We start from the raw sequence: 22,884 nt of genomic DNA, 5'->3' as shown, positions 1-22,884 counted from the left end.
CTAGGCCATCATTATGCTTTACTATAGGAAACAAAATAAACCCTTTTCTGATACAAGAACAAAATGAGATCAAAACTGCAGTGGATAGATAATTTGAGCTCTGAGAAAACTGGGTGTTTTTTTTTTTTTTTTTCCTTTTTAGTCTCTTAAGTTTAGGCCATCCCTAAAATTTACCACCCGTGAATGTAACCCAGCAGAGAGGGAAACAGGCCATCTAAATAAATACCAAGTAAAACAATTTCTACAACTTTCAGAAAATGTTATTTTCAACACATACCTGCTTTTTACTTAGAAAGTTGGCAGGGAGGGGGGGAAGGTGGGGGAGGGGGAGAAGAAAGATAAGAAAGGAACCAAGAGTGGTTGAGTTCCTGTACTATGCCAGGCTTGGCCAACCATTTTCCATATCCATACCTCACAACAACCTAATTGTCAGAAGTATCACTCACTCCAGTATTATACAAGAGGAAATTAAGGCTTGAAAAGGCAAAGTAATCTGCTGATCACAAAATGACTAAGTGGACAATGTGGACTCAAACCCAGGCCTATGGTAACATCCAAACTCTCAGTATTTCACCATAGTATGACAAAAACAAAAAGCACTCCCCACCCACTTTGTTTCTGGAAGCTGACTCTGCCAGGTATTGGGAGACACTCTGGTTCTAAAATTATTCTTCTCTAGGATGTGGGGTAAGTCAAGTGGGTCTAAAAGTGCTGCTGCTGCTGCTGCTGCTGCTGCTAAGTTGCTTCAGTCGTGTCCGACTCTGTGCGACCCCAGAGATGGCAGCCCACCAGGCTCCCCCGTCCCTGGGATTCTCCAGGCAAGAACACTGGAGTGGGTTGCCATTTCCTTTTCCAGTGCATGAAAGTGAAAAGTGAAAGTGAAGTTGCTCAGTTGTGTCCGACTCTTAGCGACCCCATGGACTCCAGCCTACCAGGCTCCTCCGCCCATGGGATTTTCCAGGCAAGAGTACTGGAGTAGGTTCCCACTGCCTTCTCTAAAAGTTCTAGGTGCTTTTTATTCCTATCTTAGTCACTGAGATTCTCACAAACACAGGTTCCTTTGTATAAGGAAAAGTTGTCCTGTAAGTGCAAAGCCATTTGAGCAGAAGGAAGAAAAATCAATATACCCTATAATTTGCAAATAGTCTTGAAAATTAAGTGGCAGTTGAGCAGTTACTTGGCATTCTAAAGTTCACTAAGCACAGAAACTGAAGAAGGAAATGGCAACCCACTCCAGTATTCTTGCCTGGAGAATTCCATGGATAGAAGACCCTGGAGGGCTGCAAAGTGTCGGACACAACTAAGCGACTAACACACATACGCATAGAAAAGTTATATGACATGAATGATACTTGTATTCACATCCAGTACTATACTCCTTTGTATTCTATCACCAGCTCTATAAACTGCAGAAAAGGTACCTTCAACTATTATTATAGTATTCAAGAGGGAGAAGCTGATCTATTATTGTTTTATTGTGAATACAAGACCACTTCCAATCACATTTATAGGCAATCCAGAAGGTTTCTAAACATTTTTATGTTTACCTAAGTTTTTTCCCAGCACCATTAGAAATGTCTATTTAAATATTAGCTACAATGGAGGAGCCTCAAAAGGAAAAAAAAATACAAGCCAAGAAGCTTTTGTGAGAACTATGCAATCAGGGACTGGGTCTCTGCAGAGCTGCTTCTGCTGCGTTTAAAATACTATATGTGTATTTTCTCAAAACAGGTACTTGTATACCAAATCATGATCTATTAAAGGCTGGCCTGAAAAGAAACTTCATCTCAAGAAATGGATCCAATGAAAATGAGAGTATGTCCTACAGTCACCAACTCCCTTATCCATTCCCCATAAGATTTATACATAGTTTAGGAAAGTGTTTATCGCCCCTTTTATCTTAGACACAGTCTATTTAACACAGTTTACTTAACCAACTGACTAAACTGACTACAGTTGTGCAGGTCCACTAATATACAAGTATTTTTCAACAGTAAATACTACAGTTCTAAGACTGCGGTTGGCTGTGTTAGGGAGAAAATTCAGACACCAAGGGCCCACTACAAGTTGTACACAGGTTTTCAACTGCACGAAAAGTCAGCACCCCTAACCCCCTTGTTGTTTAAGGGTCAACAGTATCTGAGTCTGAATAAAGCCTACAGTTAACAGACTTCTGAGTACAAATATCTGAGACCCCCACTCAAGCAAGATATTCCAAAAATATTATTTCCAAAACAACCTTACCACTGCAGGAAATCAAATCAAGAGGGACTACAGTTCTGGCAAGGGTATTCTAAATACCTCAAATACTGTCAAGCAATTCTCTGTCATTTGTAAGCTAATATCACTGAGCAGCCACAATGTATTACAAAGCAGTTCCACATGCATACTTCTACTTGTGCCAAATCCCTGCTATGTTTCATATTCTTTATCTAATTTCATCATCAGAGCAACCCAATAAAATAGGCTATTTCTGTCTACATTTTATAAATGAAAAACTGAAATTCAGAAAAGCATTCCTCTCCATTAGGGCATTCCTCTAATGCCCTCCCCTAATGCCCCAGGCATTTTCTAACATTACATTTGTCAGACATTATAATTATCTGTTTGTGTGTCCCTTTGAGGGCAGGAGTTGTTTTTTTTTATTTACCTATATTTCACGACTCCAAAACAGTGACTGGCACACAGTACACAAACTATAATATCTGCCAAATAAATGAACAAAGCAATTAATTTGACCAAGGTGATAGGGTTGGAATTCAAAGTCATGTCTTCTAGTTCCAATACTCAAGCTCCTTGCACAATAAACAAGAAATTTTGGGGTAAATGACCCTATACACAGATTCCAAGGGCAAGAGTCCACACCCTTTGTAATACTGTCATTGTACACACAAAATGCCCAGATTCTATCTTTCTAGTGACTTGCAGCTAGTGATTGTGCAATAACTTAAAAACTACAGCATCTCCAACTTTTTTTTTTTTTGAAAGTACACTTTTATCAGAATATTTTATTTCAAGAGTTAACACTTTTTTCAAAAAGTAAAAATATAGTTACTTCCCTGAGTATAAAGAACTCATCCTCCAATAAAAGACAATTACAAAAGTAAGCAATTAGAGGTACATAATTCTCTGCATTCAGTTATACTCTATTACAAATTTATTCTTTAAAATTGCATGTATTTTGGGACTTCAGTGTTTCAAAACAAAACAAAAACCAACAAACAAAAACAAAACCATAACAGCTTGTTTTGCACCTGTGATGTTAAGGTACGTCTGATCTGTCTTTATCAAATTCCAGAGCAATCTTTAAAACAGTGCTGTTGAGGCCAACAGACTGCATGTTACATATGATAGAAACAACTATTCCTCTTGGGGGGACCTTGTTATTTAGCGCTTCTGCGTCCAGTTCTTCAGGAAGGACCAGCAGGACACTACTGGCACCCACTGCGCCTCCAGTGTATGAGGCATAATGCCGCTGCTTCCTGCAAGAACCGTATGTCTGCTTCTTTTCCACCACGCCCCAGGCCATTGCATATTTACCCTCTTTATCCCAAGACATCTCTGTGTTAGGGACTGGTGTCCAAGTCATCAGCATTGTTTCCGGTTTAAGATATCCAGGTAAAAGATTTTCATTTGCGTTCTTAAACAGCCCGACTTGGTAACCATACAGCATCGCATTCCCAAATTTCAGAAGGTCACCCACTGTAGACAGAAATCCACCACCAGCCCATTTATAGGAGTTATCCACGTAAGGTGTGTTGACAAGGCGTTTCTTTTTATTGTAAACATAAAATCTTGCTCTATTGTAAATCACTGGCTCATTTTCCTCCTGCACAGTTGTCAGCATATCCAAGTCATGGAATATTTTCTGCATATAGTCCAAATATTTATATCCTGAAGCTCTTTCTACTATGGCTGCCAGTAGGGTATAGCCAAAAGTTGAATACAAAAACTGACTACCAGGTTTGAAGAACAAGGGTCATTTTTAAATAATCTTAGAGATTCAATTGAATTTTCAAATTTTTCTTTCAAATATAATTCACCTTATTCAAAATCATTCTTTTTCTTGCAAGGTTTTGAATTTCGGCCTTTGGTTTCATTATCTTGCTCTACCTTAGCTTTAGCAAAGTCATTCTTTTCGTTACTTTTGCCTCCTTTTTCTTTTAACTCTTTTTCTTGGTCAGATTCCATCATCCCTTTCATCATCTTTAAGGCTTTATAAGCTTTCTCTTCTTTCACCTTTTTCATGTCCTTTTCATAATGACGAATTCCTCTTAAATGGGAAATCAATAATCTTGTTGTGACAGACACCTTTTCACCTTCATATTCTTTTTCTGGGAATTCAGGAACATAATGTTGTACTGGAATATCAAGATCCAGTTTCCCTGCTTCCCACAGTTTGGCAATAGCAACCATGGTGAGGCTTTTGCTGATACTGGCAATTCTCATAACTGTCTCTGGCTTGCATGGTACACGGTTCTCAACGTCAGCATAACCTAAACCTTCTGACCAGACTTCTTTTCCATCTACAGAGACTCCAACTACGATGTCCGGTGCGCCCACCTCATCCTTGATCCTGTGCAGGAGGTCGCGGCTGCTGTCGATGGCTCTGGCGAAGTGCCTGGCTTGCGGCGGCGCCGGGGTCTGCGGAGACCACGGGGCGAGGGGCTGTTCCTGTGCCTGCAGCGGCTCGGCCTGAGGCAGCGCCTCAGGGTCGGGGGCCGCGGCAGGTGGCGCGGGGGATGCGCCCCTCAGCCCGCCGGCCAGCTTAACCCCAAGTGCCAGCCCCAGCCCCAGTCCGAGGCCCCCGACCCACCCGGGGCCGAGTGGCGGCAGCCCGGCGCGCTGATGAGCCGCACGCCACCCACAGCCCCAGGCGCAGCCCCCTGTGGTCGCAGCTCTGGCCATCATGGCTGACAGAAGCCGGTACATGGTGTCTCTGGTGAGCCGGCGGCTTCAGAGATCCCACAGGCCGGGCTGGCGGCTGAGGCTCTCCAACTTCTTTTAATGTTAACTTCTAAGACTATTTAGAACATCCACAGATATTAGCAAACAGCAACACCAAAAAGAGGACATTAGATGTGAAAAAGACCATACAATTCCATCCACTTGATGTGTAGTGCTGCAGACATACCTAACTTTTAAATAGGGTTCTTGGTCTTCGCCCAAAGACTTGTTTCCTCCACAGTCATGGATGCTTAAGAAATCAGCCTTGATTAGCTAAAGGCTTGCAGAGCTTCTTCTGCATGTTAAGATAACTATGTTAACAACACTCTGTTCCCCCATCCCTATTGAGAAGGTTATAGTTTCTCCCTAGGAAAAGAACCTGAGGCCATTTTGACACTATGTAGCAGGATCCAACTTCAGCAGCTCTTAGGCAGGGAGCTCCTCACCAAAAGGTGTTAGGAAACTAACACTACAGGCATGAGGGAATCTCAGTCTATCAGTTGTGACAGATCAGGTTCCAGGGAACCAAAAGTGTGCACAAGTCATGAAAGCAGGATTTCCAGTCAGTTACCTGCAGTACAGAAACTAGGAAGGGGATCTATTAATAACTTCTAAGGCAAAAATTGTTTTCCAAAAAATGTAGAGTATAAAAAGGAATAAGAGAATGAAGCTCAGAATAAGAGAATTGCTCACAATAAAACGTATGCACATGTGTAACCAAAAAATTTATTTTCATGAAAAACTAGTTTAAGTCTCAGGCTATTTTTCACAACAGATTTTAAAGGTCTGAATTTTTTAAAAGAGTTATTGATATTTAAATTTGTTTTGTCAGACTCAACATGAAAAAATATGCACTGAATCTTAATCAGGCGTATGAACTTGTATCAATAGCCTTATGGTTAATGTCAGATATGTGAACTTAAGAAAGGTACTAGTATAAATACAAATTGACTTATTTTATCATGCTGCTATCCAGATTTTGCATTTCTGATCACATCTCAAAATTAGAGCTGAAAGTTCAGTCAGTTCGGTCGCTCAGTTGTGTCCAACTCTTTGCAACCCCATGAATTGCAGCACGCCAGGCCTTCCTGGCTGAAAGTTAGGTCATAATATAAAGGTGGCAACTTTTTCCAAGACTGTTCATCTCTGTTACTTACATAATGGAAAATGCTCCAGGTCTTTGAAGACAAATCTATGTTCAAATTCTGGTACTATCATTATTAGCAGTTTGAATTTGAGCAAATTACTATGAAATGGAGTATTTCCTGTCACATCAATAAACAAGAATGTCATAGCCATCAGGGATTCTGGCCCTCCAAATGTGAATTTATGAGCCCAGGAAGAACAATGCCTGCTATCAGGAGCTCATCCCACGGTGAGCACTGGCCCCAGACAGCTAAGATGCATATGAAAGGAATGATTTCAGTAAGCCCAGACTCTTGCATCTTCCCACACTAAGAAAAGCATTATTAAATTCCTTAACTTGAGACTTTTGGTTTTCCTTAATTAACAATAATCTTTTGATGTTTAGATTACCTGCTCCTTGTTAAGAGCTTCTATATAACCTGACTCCTCCCCTCTAAAAATTCCCACCAAATAAAACATAACTCTCAGCTTCTAGGTTGTGACTATTTTTTAGGTCAACATTACTCAAACATCCTAAATCTCCATTTTCCCATCTGTACTAGACATAATAAAGCATATTAAAATACTGAAGAAATGGAACTACTGTTATATTTAGAAATAGTGCTGAACTCACTTTTAAGAATCTAAGATAAAAACCTAACCCACTGTCACTTAAATCTCTTCATCCAAGGTCAACACTGCATCAGAGAGAGGACGACCAGTAGAAAGAAAACACTGAGAAAAATTAAAAGTAATATTCACCTCCTTATCTGCCATTATTCTTACTTCATCCAGGGTCTCTCTGCCATCTGGAAAGCCTTCTTTTTCAAGGTCAAAAGTTTCAGGAGAACTTAGCTGTGTCTCTGCAATTTAAAAAATCAAAACTTCATTAATTTTCATTTTGTATTTTCATAGTTAAAAGAAAACACTTATTTCCTTAAGCTTAGAGTATGATAATACTGCAGTGGCAATATAAATCAAGCTTGTTTCTTCTTAAAACTTTACTGAGGGCTTCCCTGGTGGCTCAGTGGTAAAGAATCCAGATGCTAAAGCAGTAGACATGGGTTGGATCCCTGGTCTGGGAAGATTCCACACACCACGGAACAACTAAGTCCAGATGCCACAATTATAGAGCCTGTGCTCTAGACCCCGGGAGCTGCAACTACTGAGCCCACATGCCACAGCTGCTGAAGCCCTGCACTCTATAGATCCTGTGCTCCACAACAAGAGCAGCCAGAGCAATGAGAAACCCACACAACTAGAGAGTAGCCCCCACTCACCACAATACAGAAAAAGCCCACACAGCAACGAAAACTCAGCACAGTCAAAACTAAATAAATTTAAAAAAATTTTTAACAGTGGTCTCCATTTTTAAAAAAAGAACTTTACTGAGGCATAATTTATATACAACAGAATTCACCAATTTTCAGTATATAGTAAGTTTTGACAAATGCATACAATGTATACATGGTATCTTTATATCACATAACCACAATCAAGATATAAAATATTTCAAGCACCCTCAAAAGTTCTTATGTACCCCTTTGCAGTCAATCCCCCTCCCACTTGGCTCCTTGCAATGATCAATCTATTTTATGTTCCTACAGTTTTGCCTTTTCTAGAAAGTCATATAAATGAAATAACACGGTGTGTCATGTTCTGTGTCTGATTTCTTTCTTTTAGCATGTGTTTGAGAAGCATTCATGTTGTTACATATATCAGTAGTTCATTCCTTTTTACTGCCTAATAGTATTCCACTGTATGGCTATAACACAATTTGTTTATTCATTCATCTGTTAATCCATTTGTCTTCTTTTCCAGCACAGTTCTGGCTTTAAAGTATATTTACACATTTAAAAAAAAAATTGCCAATGCTAATTATGAGGCTAAAGGGATGATGAGAGAAGATATAAAAACTGGGAGCAGAAATACAAATACACTCTCAAAGATATGCCTTTCTTTAATTATTCTTTAAGCAGCATCTATTAATTCAACATTAATGCAATACATATTTATGAAAGAAGTTCCAGGCACTGTATAGGCTACTAGCAATAAGAAGTATTGGGTTGGCCAAAAGGTTTCTCTTTTTTTCCATACAATGGCTCTAATAGCACTTGGTTGTCTTTAACTTCATTTGAAACAATTTTATTAGATTGTATTGTGACAGCTGTTATATCAGCATGCATTTTTTTAAAAACCTATCAAAACTGGTGGATTTTGTGTAGCCATTTTAGTACTGTAGATGGAAAGAAAAAAACAACATTATCGGCATATCATGCTTTATCACTTCAAGAAAGGTAAAAATGCACCTGAAACAAAAAAAGATTTGTGCAGTATATGGTGAAGGTGCTGTGACTGATCGAATGTGTCAAAAGCGGTTTGCAAAATTTTGTGCAGAAGATTTCTCGCTGGACAATGCTCCACAGTCAGGTCAACCAGTTAAAGTTGACAGCAATCAAATCAAGACATTAACTGAGAATAATCAACATTAACCACACAGGAGAAAGCCGATATACTCAAAATATCCAAATCAAGTGTTGAAAAAAATTTGCACCAGTTTGGTTATGTTAATAGCTTTGATGTTTGGGTGCCACATAAATTAAGCAGAAAAAGCATTCTTGACCATACTTCCATATGCAATTCTCTACTTAAATGCAACAAAAACATTCTGTTTTTTAAAGCAAGTTGTGACAGGCAGTGAAAAGTGCATACTGTACAATGATGTGGAATGGAAGAGATCATAGGGCAAGTGAGAAGAACCATCAACAACCACACCAAAGGCTGATCATCCAATGAAGGTGATGCTGTATATATAATGGGATTGGAAGGGAGCCGTCTTTTATAAGGTCCTTCTGGAAAGCTAAATGATTAATTCCAACAAGTACTACTCCCAATTAGACCAACTGAAAGCAGCACTCAATGAAAAGGATCCAGAATTAGTCAAAAGAAAATACATAATCTTCCATCAAGATAATGCATGATGCATGTTTCTTTGATGACCAGGCAAAACCTGCTATATCCTGGCTAGGAAGTTCATTCTGCTGTATTTGCCAAAAGCTGTATCTTCAGATGTACGTTTATTTTGGTCTCTACAAAATTCTCTTAATGGAAAAAATTTCTTTTCTCTGGAAGACTGTAAAAGGCACCTGGAGCAGTTCTTTGCTAAAAAATAAAATAATAAGTTTTGGGAAAATGGAATTATGAAGTTGCCTGGAAAATGGCAGAAGGTAGTGGAACGAAACAATGAATACACTGTTCTATAAAGTTCTTGGTGAAAATAAAAAATGTGTCTTTTATTTTTACTTTTAAAACTGAAGGAACTTTTTGGCCAAGCCAGTAAGATGGGGACCCCTCACGCTCTGGTTCAAGGATCTGCAACTAGTTCATGGGTCAAGTAGAGCCAGTTGCCTGTTTTTGAAAATAAAGTTTTAATGGGACACAGCCACATTCATTCTTCTTTATACTGTTTGAATGCTTTCAAGTTAAAATAGCAGAGTAATTTCAAGTACTTTGTATGGCCCACAAAGCCTAAAATATTTATTATCTAGTCTTTTTATATTCGGTTGGTGCAAAAGTAATTTTGGTTTTGTACTGTTGAAATTTGCTGTTTGTTATTAGAATACATTCTTAAATAAATGCAGCTATGTTATACATCATGGTATTGGAGAAGACTCTTGAGAGTCCCTTGGACTGCAAGGAGATCCAACCAGTCCATTCTGAAGGAAATCAGTCCTGTTCATTGGAAGGACTGATGCTGAAGCTGAAACTCCAACACTTTGGCCACCTCATGCGAAGAGTTGACTCATCGGAAAAGACCCTGATACTGGGAGAGACTGGGGGCAGGAGGAGAAGGGGACGACAGAGGATGAGATGGCTGGATGGCATCACTGACTCGATGGACATTAGTTTGGTAAACTCTGGGAGTTGGTGATGGACAGGGAGGCCTGGCGTGCTGCAATTCATGGGGTCACAAAGACTTGGACACAACTGAGCGACTGAACTGAATGTGCATTTCTCATTTTATGTTTTTTTGCTAATGACTTATTACTTGCTGTTTATTTTGTATTTATTTTAGACTAGGGAAATGATGTTAGACAAAAAGCAAATTTGAGCAATTTTCTTATTCAAGTTCAAAATGGGTAGTAAAGCAGCAGAGACAACTTGCAACATCAGCAACACATTTGGCCCAGGAACTGCTAATGAACGTAGAGTGCAGTGGCTGTTCAAGAAGATTTGCAAAGAAGACAAGAGCCTTGAAGACAAGCATAGTGGCCAGCCAACAGAAGGTGACCATGACCAACTGAGAGCAATCACTGAAGCCCATCCTCTTTCAACTCCACGAGAAGTTGCCAAAGAAAATGTCGACTGTTCTATGATCAATTGGCATTTGAAGCAAATTGGAAAGGTGAAAAAGCTCAGAAAGTGGGTGCCTCTTGAGCTGACCACAAGTCAAAACAATCGTCATTTTGAAGTGTCATCTTCTCTTATTCTATGTAACAAAAATGAACCATTTTTTAGATCAGCTTGTGACATGTGACCAAAAGTGGATTTTATATGACAACTGGAGACAACCAGCTCAGAGGCTGGACCGAGAAGATCCAAAGCATTTCCCTAAGTCAAACCTGCACCAATAAAGGTCATGGTCACTGGTGGTCTGCTGCCTGTCTGATTCACTACAACTTTCTGAATCCCAGCCAAACCATTACATCTGAGAAGTATGCTCAGCATATCAATGAGATGCACCAAAAACAGCAATGCCCACAGCCAGCATTGGTCAAAAGAAAGGGCTTTTTTTCTGTACAACACCCAATTGCACATCGCACAACCAATGCTTCAAAAGTTGAACAAATTGGGGTACAAAGTTTTCCCTCATCTATATTCACCTGATTTTTTTTTTTCGCCAATGACTACAACTTCTTCAACCATCTCGATACCTTTTTACAGGGAAAGTGCTTTCACAACCAGCAGGAGGCAGAAAACGCTAAGAGTTCATCGAATCCCAAAACACAGATTTTTATGCTACAGGAATAAACAAACTTATTTCTAGTTGGCAAAATGTGTTGATTGTAACAGTTCCTATTTTGATTAATAAAGATGTGTTTGAGCCTAGTGATAATGATTTAAAATTCACAGTCTGAAACCACAATTACATTTGTACCAACTTAATAGAAAAAGTTTGTCAACCTCTGGTCTAGACATCTATCACTTGATATAAGAACAGAAACAATATTTCAAAAGATGACAGTAAGTCCAGAAAGGAAACTTATCAGAGGAACACAATCCAATAAGTTTTCTGTTATCTACACTACACACACTATACATCTAACTGGTATTTCTGTGCTTCACAAATACAGTAAGTGGCCAATGCTGGACTAATAGTATACTTAAAAGGTACTGAGGTAGTTTCTCAATCATCAAAGAATGATTATATACATTTCTAGCGTTAATCATATTTTAATACATCATAACTTTTTGGAAACTGGTTACACACACAGATTTCACCACCTTGTTGGAAAAAGACTTATAGTATATAAACTTCAAAATCTTCTCTATCAAGCTTTCCTGAGAGATATTTTCAAAAATGACATTTAATCTGTTAGAAAATAAAAGAGCTGCTCACTGCTTGCACTACTGTAACAATAAAAGTCCTTCATTAAGCTTTCTGTAAATGGTTGAAACATTTAACTATGTATTCAATGACAGTGACAAATTAAGAGGACATTAGCTTCATAGAAATAAATAATGTTAGCATCATGCACAATGTGGGCATGATGTTCTAATCCTGCTTCTTCACTAACATGACGTTATAATTTGAGTATCAGACCCCAGGAACTGTAAGCAATATGAGACAAAACAAAATAGGTAAGATGGACTACTATACTCAATCTGTGTTTCACTCATTTAGGACAAATTTTTATACATAGCTTCTAAATTATATATCTTATTTTTATTGAAGTATAGTTGATTTGTGCGACCCCATAGACGGCAGCCCACCAGGCTCCCATCCCTGGGATTCTCCAGGCAACAATACTGGAGTGGGTGCCATTTTCTTCTCCAGTGCATGAAAGTGAAAAGTGAAAGTGAAGTCGCTCAGTTGTGTCTGACTCTTTGCGACCCCATAGACTGCAGCCCACCAGGCTCCTCTGTCCATGGGATTTCCCAGGCAAGAGTACTGGAGTGGAGTGCCATTGCCTTCTCCTATACATAATATACATGTCTTTTTACATTCTTTTCCATTATGGTTTATCACAGGAAATGAAATATAGTTCTATGTGCTATACAGAAGAACCTTATTGTTTATCCATTCTGTATATAACAGTTTGCATTTGTTAACCCAAGACTCCTACTCTTCCTTCTCCCACTCCCTCTTGGCAACCAAAAGTTTGTTCTCTAGGTCTGTGAGTCTGTTTCTATTTCATAGGTAGGTTTATTTGTGTCATATTTTAGATCCACATATAAGTGATACCATACAGTATTTATCTTTCTATCTAACTCAGACATCACTTACTATGATAATCTCTACTTTCATCTATGTTGCTGCAAATGGCATTATGTCATTCTTTTTTTTGTGGCTGAGTAATATTCCATTGTGTGTATGTGTGTGCATGTATGTATACACATATACACCACATCTTCTTTCTCTATTCATCTGCTGATAGACATTTAGGGTGCTTCCATGTCTTGGCTATTGCAAACAGTGCTGCTATGAACAGTGCTGTGTTTTTTTTTAATTATATCAATAATTTTGTCTGAATATATGCCCAGGAATGGGACTGCTGAATCATATGGTAATTATTAGTTTTTTGAGGAAACTCCATACTGTTTTCCATTATGGTTGTACTAACTTACATTCCCACCAACAGTGTAGGAGGGTTCCCTTTTCTCTGAACCCTCTCCGGCATTTTGTTATTTGTAGACTTTTTAATGATGGCCATTCTGACCAGTGTGAGGTCAATGGTACCTCACTGCAGTTTTGATTTGCATTTCTCTAATAATTAGCAATGTTGAGTATGTTTTCATGTGCCTGTTGGCCATCTGTATTTCATCTTTGGAAAAATGTCTATTTAGGTCTCCTGCCCATTTTTTGATTAGGGTGTTTGTTTTTTGTTGTTGAGGTATATGAACTGTTTGTCTATTTTGGAAATTAAATCCTTGTCAGTTGTATCGTTTGCAAATATTTTCTCCCACTCAATTGGTTATCTTTTGCTTTGTTTATGGTTTTCTTTACTATGTAAGAGCTTGTAAGTTTTATTAGGTCCCATTTGTTTATTTTTGTTTTTATTTCTATTGCCTTGGAGGGCTGACCTAAGAAAGCATTAATATATTTTATATCAGAGAATACTTTGCCTATGATCTCTTCTAGGAGTTTTATGGTGTCTTACGTTTTAAGTCTTTAAGTCACTAAATTATAGAGACTCAGGAGTCTAGCTCCATGGAGAAGTAGTTATACTTTCTTAGCAAAAAGAACAATAATGTTAGGGAAACCTTTTACCTAACTCATTTAGAAGTGGCTTATATCAACAAACAGTTGGAGTTAATTAGCAGGTTAATGACAGCAAATCATGATCACAAAAGTTATATAACCACAGTGATGAAGGGCTTGCTTTTTCCTCATTAACTTTCCTCTCATTAGGGATTTCAATATTATTGTATTTGCAGGTTCCTCTTGCAAGATCCCAGGGTGATGTCACATGCCATCATCCTTAACTTACTGCGTCCCTCTGGATGACATAGGTCAACAGGCCTACATGGAGAGGGAGTAATGCTATTTTTTCACAAAAATGACACCATATTCCTGAGAGCTTCTGCCAAAATCATGGCACTTGGTAGTGCCATCATTAGACAATAATCCACATAAACTTCAAATAATAAAGAAACCACTTTCAACAAAAATGACCACAGTTAAACTTTAAAAATAAGTAAAGAAAGACTTTTACAATATGCTGCCAAATGTTTAAACTTTGGCAGGACTTTCCTAGACTAATGTGTAAATTAAGTATGAGTCTCTGTGGGAAAAAACTTGAAAGGAACCAAAAAGAAAACTACGAGTCTCTCTGACACTAACAGGTTATATGCAACCTCAGGAAAAACTAAATATGACTTAAGGTAACATTTGTCCAATTCTCGCTGTCCAAAGAGTTTAAACGTTAAGAGGAAGTTACTCACGTGAATGAGGCTACTGATAATGTATATATTAGCCCTCATTTTTAAGAAAAGCCAAATATACTATATATATATATATATATATTTAAGCTAAAACAAATTCCTTAGAAAGTAGTGATTCATATCACAAAATAATTCTTCACATAATACAATGATTCAACTGAAGAGTTCACTTAGATAATGGATATCTTAGTTCATTTTAAATTATTTTGTATATCAAAACCTTTTCATATGCAACTTTCAATTAACATCTTCTCAAACCTTAAACAAAGTACATGTGTATTTTCATCATTATTATTAACAAAAGCAAAGTATACTTAACCAGGTTAAGTATCTATTTGGAGATTAAAAATAAGTCAATGACAGAACTGTGCACAAAATTCAATTTCTGAACTCCCTATGCAATGGACTCCATGAATGGCAATGTAAAACTAACCAGTAAAAGCCTCAGTGAGAAAAACTGCTTAATGACATGCAAATTTGAGGACAACCCACTTTGAGAAGCCATAAACCAAACCAAAGTCCTCTTGGCTCTGAATGTAGAGTTAAACGCTCCGAAGGCTTTGCTGCCATCTCTGATGACACCAGTAAGTAAACAAGCAGACAAAAGAGCCATGTTAATTTCAAACTATCTCTAAGAAGAGAAAATGTGAGATGCAGAGCCAATGTCCATCAAAATAAGTGTATGTATATATATGTGTGTTGTATGAACACATACACACATCAATCACACATAAACCTCCTAAGAGTGGGTTGGAAAAGTCAGAAAAATTAATAGACACAAAAAGGTAGGGACCAGAAACTAGTAAAAACACAGTGGGGTACTTACCAGGACACACAGTGATTTCCTCCACAGAACTCTTTGGCATAAAGGCTGAACTTCTCTTACTGGTCAAAGCAGCAATGCTGAAAAAAGAATCAAACCCCAAGTGAATTCCCAGTAAAATAAATCAGAACACAGGACCAAAAGCAATGGTTAGTCTTTCACAAAGCCACAGGTAATCTGATACCTGCTGTCCAATACCACAAAAGCACAACAGGGAAGCAAGGAATCAGCAGTGAAAACTCCACATCCAAAATAGGGAAAATAAATATGCTTACAACTTTGGTTTCAGTGAAATCACTGAATGAAAAGAATCCCCTTTTGGAGTCTTCACAAAGGTTGAAGGGTAAGGACTCTCCATGGAACCACAGAAGACCAAAAAAAAAAGTCTACTCCAATATAAGGATGTCAAAAGTGTTTTACAGTCTCCATCTCAGCGTTCTGAAAGCTAGAGTTTTGTAAACTCATAAGAGAAGATATGAAGATTCTTCTGACACAATAGCTTTTCCCTCACCTTGCAGTTAAATTTCCTATTTATCTCAAGATGTGGCTCTACATGCAACAAAAACAAGATACAATTCCAAACTGCCTACAGCAAAAATCTGTCCAACCAAGTTGAGTATCTCTTCTGAGGAAAACATAATTATGAAAGTCTACCCTCTTCCAATATTTTGGTTTAGCCTGACTGCTCATGGAGTGCAATCTCTTCCTGACATAGGAGCACATGGCTAAGAGATCTGAGCATCTGAGCTAGCCCCCTTATGCTTCACAGAGCTTTACAATTAGTTTAATCAAGTATGCAAGAGAATGCTTAAAAAAACAAATCCTCACAACAACCAAGAACCACAGAGGAGAGAGAATAACCACCACTGATTCATGATAAATAACTAAATCCTGATAAGAAACCACAAGTGATTACTCCCTCTAAATAAAACATCTCAGAGCATTTGTTATAAACCTAAGCCAGATACAGTTTATTCTGTATGTAATATTAGAGCTCTATTCAAAGGGTCCATCACAAAACAATTTGCTGACATTTATTAAATGGGCTAATCAATTTGAAGTCAAACCACATTGCCTGTAATTCCAACTCTCTCCTGGTGACAAAGCGTATAATCATTTATTAAAACCTACATCTGCTCTGCAGAAGGCTCACCACAACAAAGCAGAGAGGCCTGCAGGAAGCAGAAGGCCTACTCCGGTTAAAACCACTTCCAAAACTGTCTTAACAGCAGGAGAATCAAACCAAAGCACATTCTTTAGCTCAGAAAGAAACACCCAGTACTATCAACTTAACCAAAAGCCTAAGAACATCAACTTAAGTAATAGCAAATGACAGCTGGGCCTCAACTATTGTTTGGGAGATGACAGTCAGTTAACACAAAATTAAATTCTTGAATAATCCCTAAAGGTCAACTAATGATAAAAGAGAAAAGTAACTGGATGTCTGACCTAATTAATGCAGTTTATAACCAATCAACCTTTCAGTTCAGTTCAGTTCAGTTGCTCAGTCGTGTCTGACTCTTTTGCGACCCCATGAACCACAGCACACCAGGCCTCCCTGTCCATCACCAACTCCCGGAGTCCACCCATGTGCATTGCGTCGGTGATGCCATCCAGCCATCTCATCCTCTGTCATCCCCTTCTCCTCCTGCCCACAATCTTTCCCAGCATCAGAGTCTTTTCAAATGAGTCAGCTCTCCGCATCAGGTGGCGGAAACTCCAAGTATTGGAGTTTCAGCTTCAACATCAGTCCCTCCAATGAACACCCAGGACTGATCTCCTTTAGGATGGACTGGTTGGATCTCCTTGCAGTCCAAGGGACTCTCAAGAGTCTTCTCCAACACCACAGTTCAAAAGCATCAATTCTTCAGAGCTCAGCTTTCTTTATAGTCCAACTCTCACATCCATACATGACCACTGGAAAAACCATAGCCTTGACTACTGCTTTTGCTAAGTCACTTCAGTTGTGTCCAACTCTGTGCGACCCCACAGACGGCAGCCCAACAGGCTCCTCTGTCCCTGGGATTCTCCAGGCAAGAATACTGAAGTGGGTTGCCATTTCCTTCTCCAATGCAGGAAAGTGAAAAGTGAAAGTGAATTCGCTCAGTCATGCCCAACTTAGCCACCCCATGGAATGCAGCCTACCAGGCTCCTCCATCCATGGGATTTTCCAGGCAAGAGTACTGGAGAGGGATGCCACTGCCTTCTCCGATAGCCTTGACTAGACGAACCTTTGTTGGCAAAGTAATGTCTCTGCTTTTTAATATGCTGTCTAGGTTGGTCATAACTTTCCTTCCAAAGAGCAAGTGTCTTTTAATTTCATGGCTCTAATCACCATCCGCAGTGATTTTGGAGCCCAGAAAAATAAAGTCAGCCGCTGTTTCCCCATCTATTTGCCATGAAGTGATGGGACCAGATGCCATGATCTTCATTTTCTGAATGTTGAGCTTTAAGCCAACTTTTTCACTCTCCTCTTTCACTTTTATCAAGAGGCTCTTTAGTTCTTCTTCACTTTCTGCCATAAGGGTGGTGTCATCTGCATATCTGAGGTTACTGATATTTCTCCCGGCAATCTTGATTCCAGCTTGTGCTTCCTCCAGCCCAGCATTTCTCATGATGTACTCTGCATGTAAGTTAAATAAGCAGGGTGACAATATACAGCCTTGACGTACTCCTTTCCAGATTTGGAACCAGTCTGTTGTTCCATGTCCAGTTCTAACTGTTGCCTCCTGACCTGCATATAGGTTTCTCAAAAGGCAGATCAGGTGGTCTGGTATTCCCATCTCTTTCAGAATTGTCCACAGTTTATTGTGATCCACACAGTCAAAGGCTTTGGCATAGTCAATAAAGCAGAAGTAGATGTTTTTCTGGAACTCTCTTGCTTTTTCCATGATCCAACTGATGTTGGCAATTTGATCTCTGGTTCCTCTGCCTTTTCTAAAACCAGCTTGAACATCTGGAAGTTCACGGTTCACATATTGCTGAAGCCTGGCTTGGAGAATTTTGAGCATTACTTTGCTAGCGTGTGAGATGAGTGCAACTGTGCAGTAGTTTGAGCATTCTTTGGCATTGCCTTTGTTTGGGATTGGAATAAAAACTGACCTTTTCCAGTCCTGTGGCCACTGCTGAGTTTTCAAAATTTGCTGACATATTGAGTGCAGCACTTTCACAGCATCATCTTTTAGGATTTGAAATAACTCAACCGGAATTCCATCACCTCCACCAGCTTTGTTCGTCATAGTGATGCTTCCTAAGGCCTACCTGACTTCACATTCCAGGATGTCCGGCTCTAGATGAGTGTGAGTGATCACACCTTCATGATTATCTGGGTTGTGAAGATCTTTTTTGTACAGTTCTTCTGTGTATTCTTGCCACCTCTTCTTAATATCTTCTGCTTCTGTTAGGTCCATACCATTTCTGTCCTTTATCGAGCCCATCTTTGCATGAAATAAACCTTTACATATTATTAAAGTAGGAAGATTTAAGAAGGTAACCCCATCAATCAATCCATCCATCAAGAATAACTGAGAAGGTAATACAAATACAGCCATTTAAGGAAAGATGAGATAAAATCATATTAAAAGTGACACTGGACATGGAGTGAGGGTGATACTGATTCTGGGTGGCCTGAATAATATAAAGGCTTCAAAGAGGATGTAAATCTTAAGTCTTTTTAAAAGATGTATATGGTTCAGATATGTGGATAAATAAGCATAAGCATAAGGAACAAAGGGAGAAAGGACAAGGACCGTAAAGAAATCATTACAGAGCCTTGTTACTGGCATAGGAAGCGAGTGTCGTTAAGACAGTAGCAGGATGTGACTGCTTTTCAGGAATAGTGTAGATGGAATTTGTGCCAAGATAGTCATGTTAGACAAGTAAACCTCTAAGATCTCTTCCACCCTAATTCACTAGGCTTCTATGAGATGCATATTTGAGAACTGGAAGATAACGATTTCTCTTTGGCTGTGTGTATAAAAGAGCTAAAAGGTCCCTGGGAAAGCTGTTCCTATACAGTCTCACTCATGTGGCTATCTTTTCTTCTGGTACTATCAGAGGAGAATTCAGATCCACAATAATATTTATCTTACCTTTGTGAGGCAGGTACAGAAGTTCCTTCTTCAGAAGTTTCTTCAACAAAGAGTCCTTGGGAAGACTGTAAAGAAAGATGTAAAATCCTAATTATATAGGCACAGATGAACTGGTTTTTCTTCCTTTAAAAAGAAATAGTAATTGTTCAACATTAACACTTAGCACATAGTAATAAGAATAAAACATTTTACAAAAGTCAGTGATTTTAAGTAAAAAGAACATATTCTGTGGAATCAGAACACTGTAGAATTTAAATCACAGGTGAATCACCTATTAACTTTTAATCCTGGATAAGTAACATTTCAACCTGTTTCCTCATCTTAAAATAGTATTAAAACCTGCTTCACACTTACTGTGAGAATTCAACAAGATAATATATACAATGCACTGTGTAAAACACAAGGCATATAAATATTAGCGAGTGAAATGAATTATGATTTCAGAAAAGCAATTATGAAGCTTTTGTTGTGGAAGGAAGAAATACAGAGAAAAGTTCAGCTCTCAGTGGAAAGAAGTATCTCTTGGTAGAACCAAGACATAACATAGGCTATCCAAAAGAAAAGGTTATAAAGATTCCTTTTGCTATGAATTTGCCACTATGGTTAATATTTAGCTACAAAAGATATCTTTTAAGAAACACAACAAATAGGGATCGGATAAGGAAAAACTTATTTTCTTTGACTATTAATAGAGTTGGTGCAAATGTTAACTCGTTAAATGTAGGTGCATGGAAAAGTGTGGGAAAAGCAGCTACTGCTGACTTAGGGGTACTTCTGAGGAAGTACCTGGACTGTGAAGCTTCTTCCAACAGATATAATGCTGAAATTTTCAGGGCCTTCTAACAGAATATAAATAACCTAAACAAGTTAGGCACCTCTCTATCTCTCAAGTAAATGATGAAATATACTAACAAACAAGAACAGCCTAGATGAGTCCTCAAAGAGAAGATAAAGCTGTACAATGATTGGGAATGTAGTCATCATGAAAAAGGAGGGTTGAACAAAACCGTCCAAAGGACTAAAATACAACAGTAATAAATACTTTATCTATTTGTTTGAACTCAGTGGTGACAAAACACTGTTTTGTTCCTGTTATCTAAAAAAAAAAACACCAAAAGGTAAATACTGACACCTGGTGTCCATTCAATAGAATTTTACTTTATTAGAATGACTAGCCAATCAAGACTCAGGCTTCAGAAACAAATAAGGCACTAACCAACAAGTTATGAGATACTGCCACCTCTACGTTAGGCTAAAGCACATCTCGACCTTTGCCAGTGTAATTTTTTTTTAATTATTGTTACACCTATTATGTGTCAGGCCTATGCTAATCACTTTACATGTGTTATCCTTTAATCCTCACAAGAACCTTCTGAAGTAGAAGCTATTAAATTATTTTTAAAATGAGGAACGTGAAACTTCAACAGGTTAAATTATCTTCCCAAAATCACGGAGTTGTTCAAAGTGTTCAAAGTTGTTCAAAGCTTGGACCTTTCTGACTCCAAATGATCTTCTTCCTAACCATGTCAATACAGAATCTCAAAACTGTCTTTATTTCAATAAATCATTTTTAATTTCTAAACTTATACCTCAAAGGCAGTGATATAAACACAGAGGCAAAGTAAGGTTCTTCCAGAATATGAAAATAAGACAGCAAAACAAGCAAACAAAATTTGATTAGACTATTCACGGCTAATCAAAATGAACAGAGAAACATGACAGGAATGTAACTTTCACTAAGGAAGCTGTGGCCTAATCAAGACATTGTACTCCGCATGAACAAATACGCTAATGGAAATGGATAGTTTGCAACAAATAAAAAAGAAAAATCCAAAGACCCAGAATCAAGCAGTGGCTTCAAAACCGTGATCTGCAAGTGAAAGCAAATAGACATACACATCATCTGATCACCATAGAAATGTCCTCTGCTGTCAGGCACCAGTAGCTTATTAGGTCTTTCCATAGCCTAGGTAAACTACACCTTAAAATTTCCATTTTCTGATGATTATTTCAGCCTTCCAGATCCTTCATCCTTGAAAAAGGTATGATGGTGTATTTGTATTCTGGTCAATGAAAATGTCTCTCTTCCACAATAAAGTAACAGAGATTTGGTATACATACCAACTTGATACTTGGTTAGTCAAAGTTAGTTCTCACATTCTCACACAACCTAGGAAAGAAATCCCAGTACCTGGACTAAAAATCAAAGATCAGACCCTGAAAAGTAGTGACCACATCAATATACTACCCTTCTCCCTGCTGTAAAGCCATTTAGATGACCCCTCCATCTTCATTAAAATCTTCTCTATAATTGCAGTGATGCCAGAAACCAGTTATCATCTGATTCAAATTGCTTAGTCTATACAAAGTTTTTGCAACCTTCGTATAGACTAAATAATTTGCCCCAAGATGAATGTTTCTCTGAGTCCTTATTTCTGGGACTCCTGCTATCTCTATTAACCAAGGAGTCTCAAATACGGGCAGTTCCAGCAAAGTCATGCTGTTGTTCAGTCACCAAGTCACATCCAACTCTTTGCAACATCATGGGCTGCAGCACACTAGGCTTCCCTGTCCTTCACTATCTCCCAGAGTTTGCTCAAACTCATGTGCGTTCAGTCGGTGATACAAAGCCATTGAAAATGTTTAACAGGCACATAAACTCTTTCTACCCAGTTCCTGAAAGCAAAAGACCAAGATGTGAAATTACAATTGCAAGATTTTCATTGTTTGCTGATAGAATTAGGATATTAATTTCTCTTTGTTTTTTAAAGATACTATTCTACATTGGCAAGACTGCAGTGAACTAGGCATTTTCTTTTTTTGTTTTGTTTTTTTCTTTTTTTTGAACTAGGCATTTTCATACACTGCTGGAAGGAAACAGTACAAATTTGAACAACCTTTCTTAAAAGCAATTTAGCAGTAAACAGTAGGTCTTCTTTTCTACATTCATAACTCTTTAACCCAGTATCTTTCTGGTTCCCTATCCCTAAAGACACAAATTAGTGTAATTAAATAAATAAAAGTTTTACTTAGATGTTTGCCACAACTGAAATATCCATCAATAGGAAAATAATTTAAATATTATGGTAAACTCATAAGCAGCCATTAAAAATGAGATCTTAAGTAATTTTAAGAAATTACATACATCAGAAAATGTTTGTATGTTAAGTTAATATATAAAAATATAGTAATATGATCTAAACTATAGAAAAAATAGGTATAGAAAAAAGATGAAGGAATACATCACTGGATCGTAAGACTGTGGATACTTTCAACTTTGTTCTTTACACTTCTGGTGGGCATTTTTCAAGTTCTAAGTGATTTCTAAAATTAATGTTAATGACTAAACTGAGTATTTACTAGGTTGTCTACCTGATCTCCTTTTACTGAGGACTGTTCCTCACCCCCCTTGAATGGTAGTATAGCAGTGGGCTCATAGCCATTTGTACAATTTGGATCACAGCCCCTTTGGGCCACAGACAACTGGGCTGGGGAGGATTACTAACTCCATATGGGCTGTAAGTCATTTCCTAGAAGTTTGAAGTTGAAATTTGGAGAGAATAAATCTCCTGTAACTTGTATTTACCTTTGGGAACTATGGGATCAATGTCTTCCATCTACCATGTATAGCAGAGAAGCAAAGGAAGCCAGTTTGCAGGGAGAAAAATGAAGCAGATATAACTATGAGCCAGGGATGAATTTTCTAAACCCAGTACCTTATCTAGGCTTGGT

General features: G+C 38.2%; 1 protein-coding gene and 1 pseudogene across 5 annotated transcripts in view; both read right to left on the bottom strand.

The window, feature by feature from the left end:
• UIMC1 (ubiquitin interaction motif containing 1) overlaps positions 1-22,884 on the bottom strand; it is a 137,867-nt gene that overhangs the window by 43,757 nt on the left and 71,226 nt on the right. For all 5 annotated transcript variants that reach the window (XM_027546893.1, XM_027546897.1, XM_027546894.1 and 2 more), the window contains 3 exons: positions 19,153-19,217; positions 15,065-15,141; positions 6,835-6,935 (listed from right to left, as the gene is read on the bottom strand). In XM_027546893.1, coding sequence (XP_027402694.1) covers positions 6,835-6,935; positions 15,065-15,141; positions 19,153-19,217 — 243 coding nt within the window. The remainder of the gene's footprint in view (positions 1-6,834; positions 6,936-15,064; positions 15,142-19,152; positions 19,218-22,884) is intronic.
• Positions 2,989-6,828, bottom strand: LOC113895552 (annotated as a pseudogene).

This window comes from Bos indicus x Bos taurus, chromosome 7, assembly GCF_003369695.1.
Source record: "Bos indicus x Bos taurus breed Angus x Brahman F1 hybrid chromosome 7, Bos_hybrid_MaternalHap_v2.0, whole genome shotgun sequence".
Lineage (NCBI taxonomy): Eukaryota > Metazoa > Chordata > Mammalia > Artiodactyla > Bovidae > Bos > Bos indicus x Bos taurus.
This window is presented reverse-complemented; position numbering and strand designations above follow the sequence as displayed.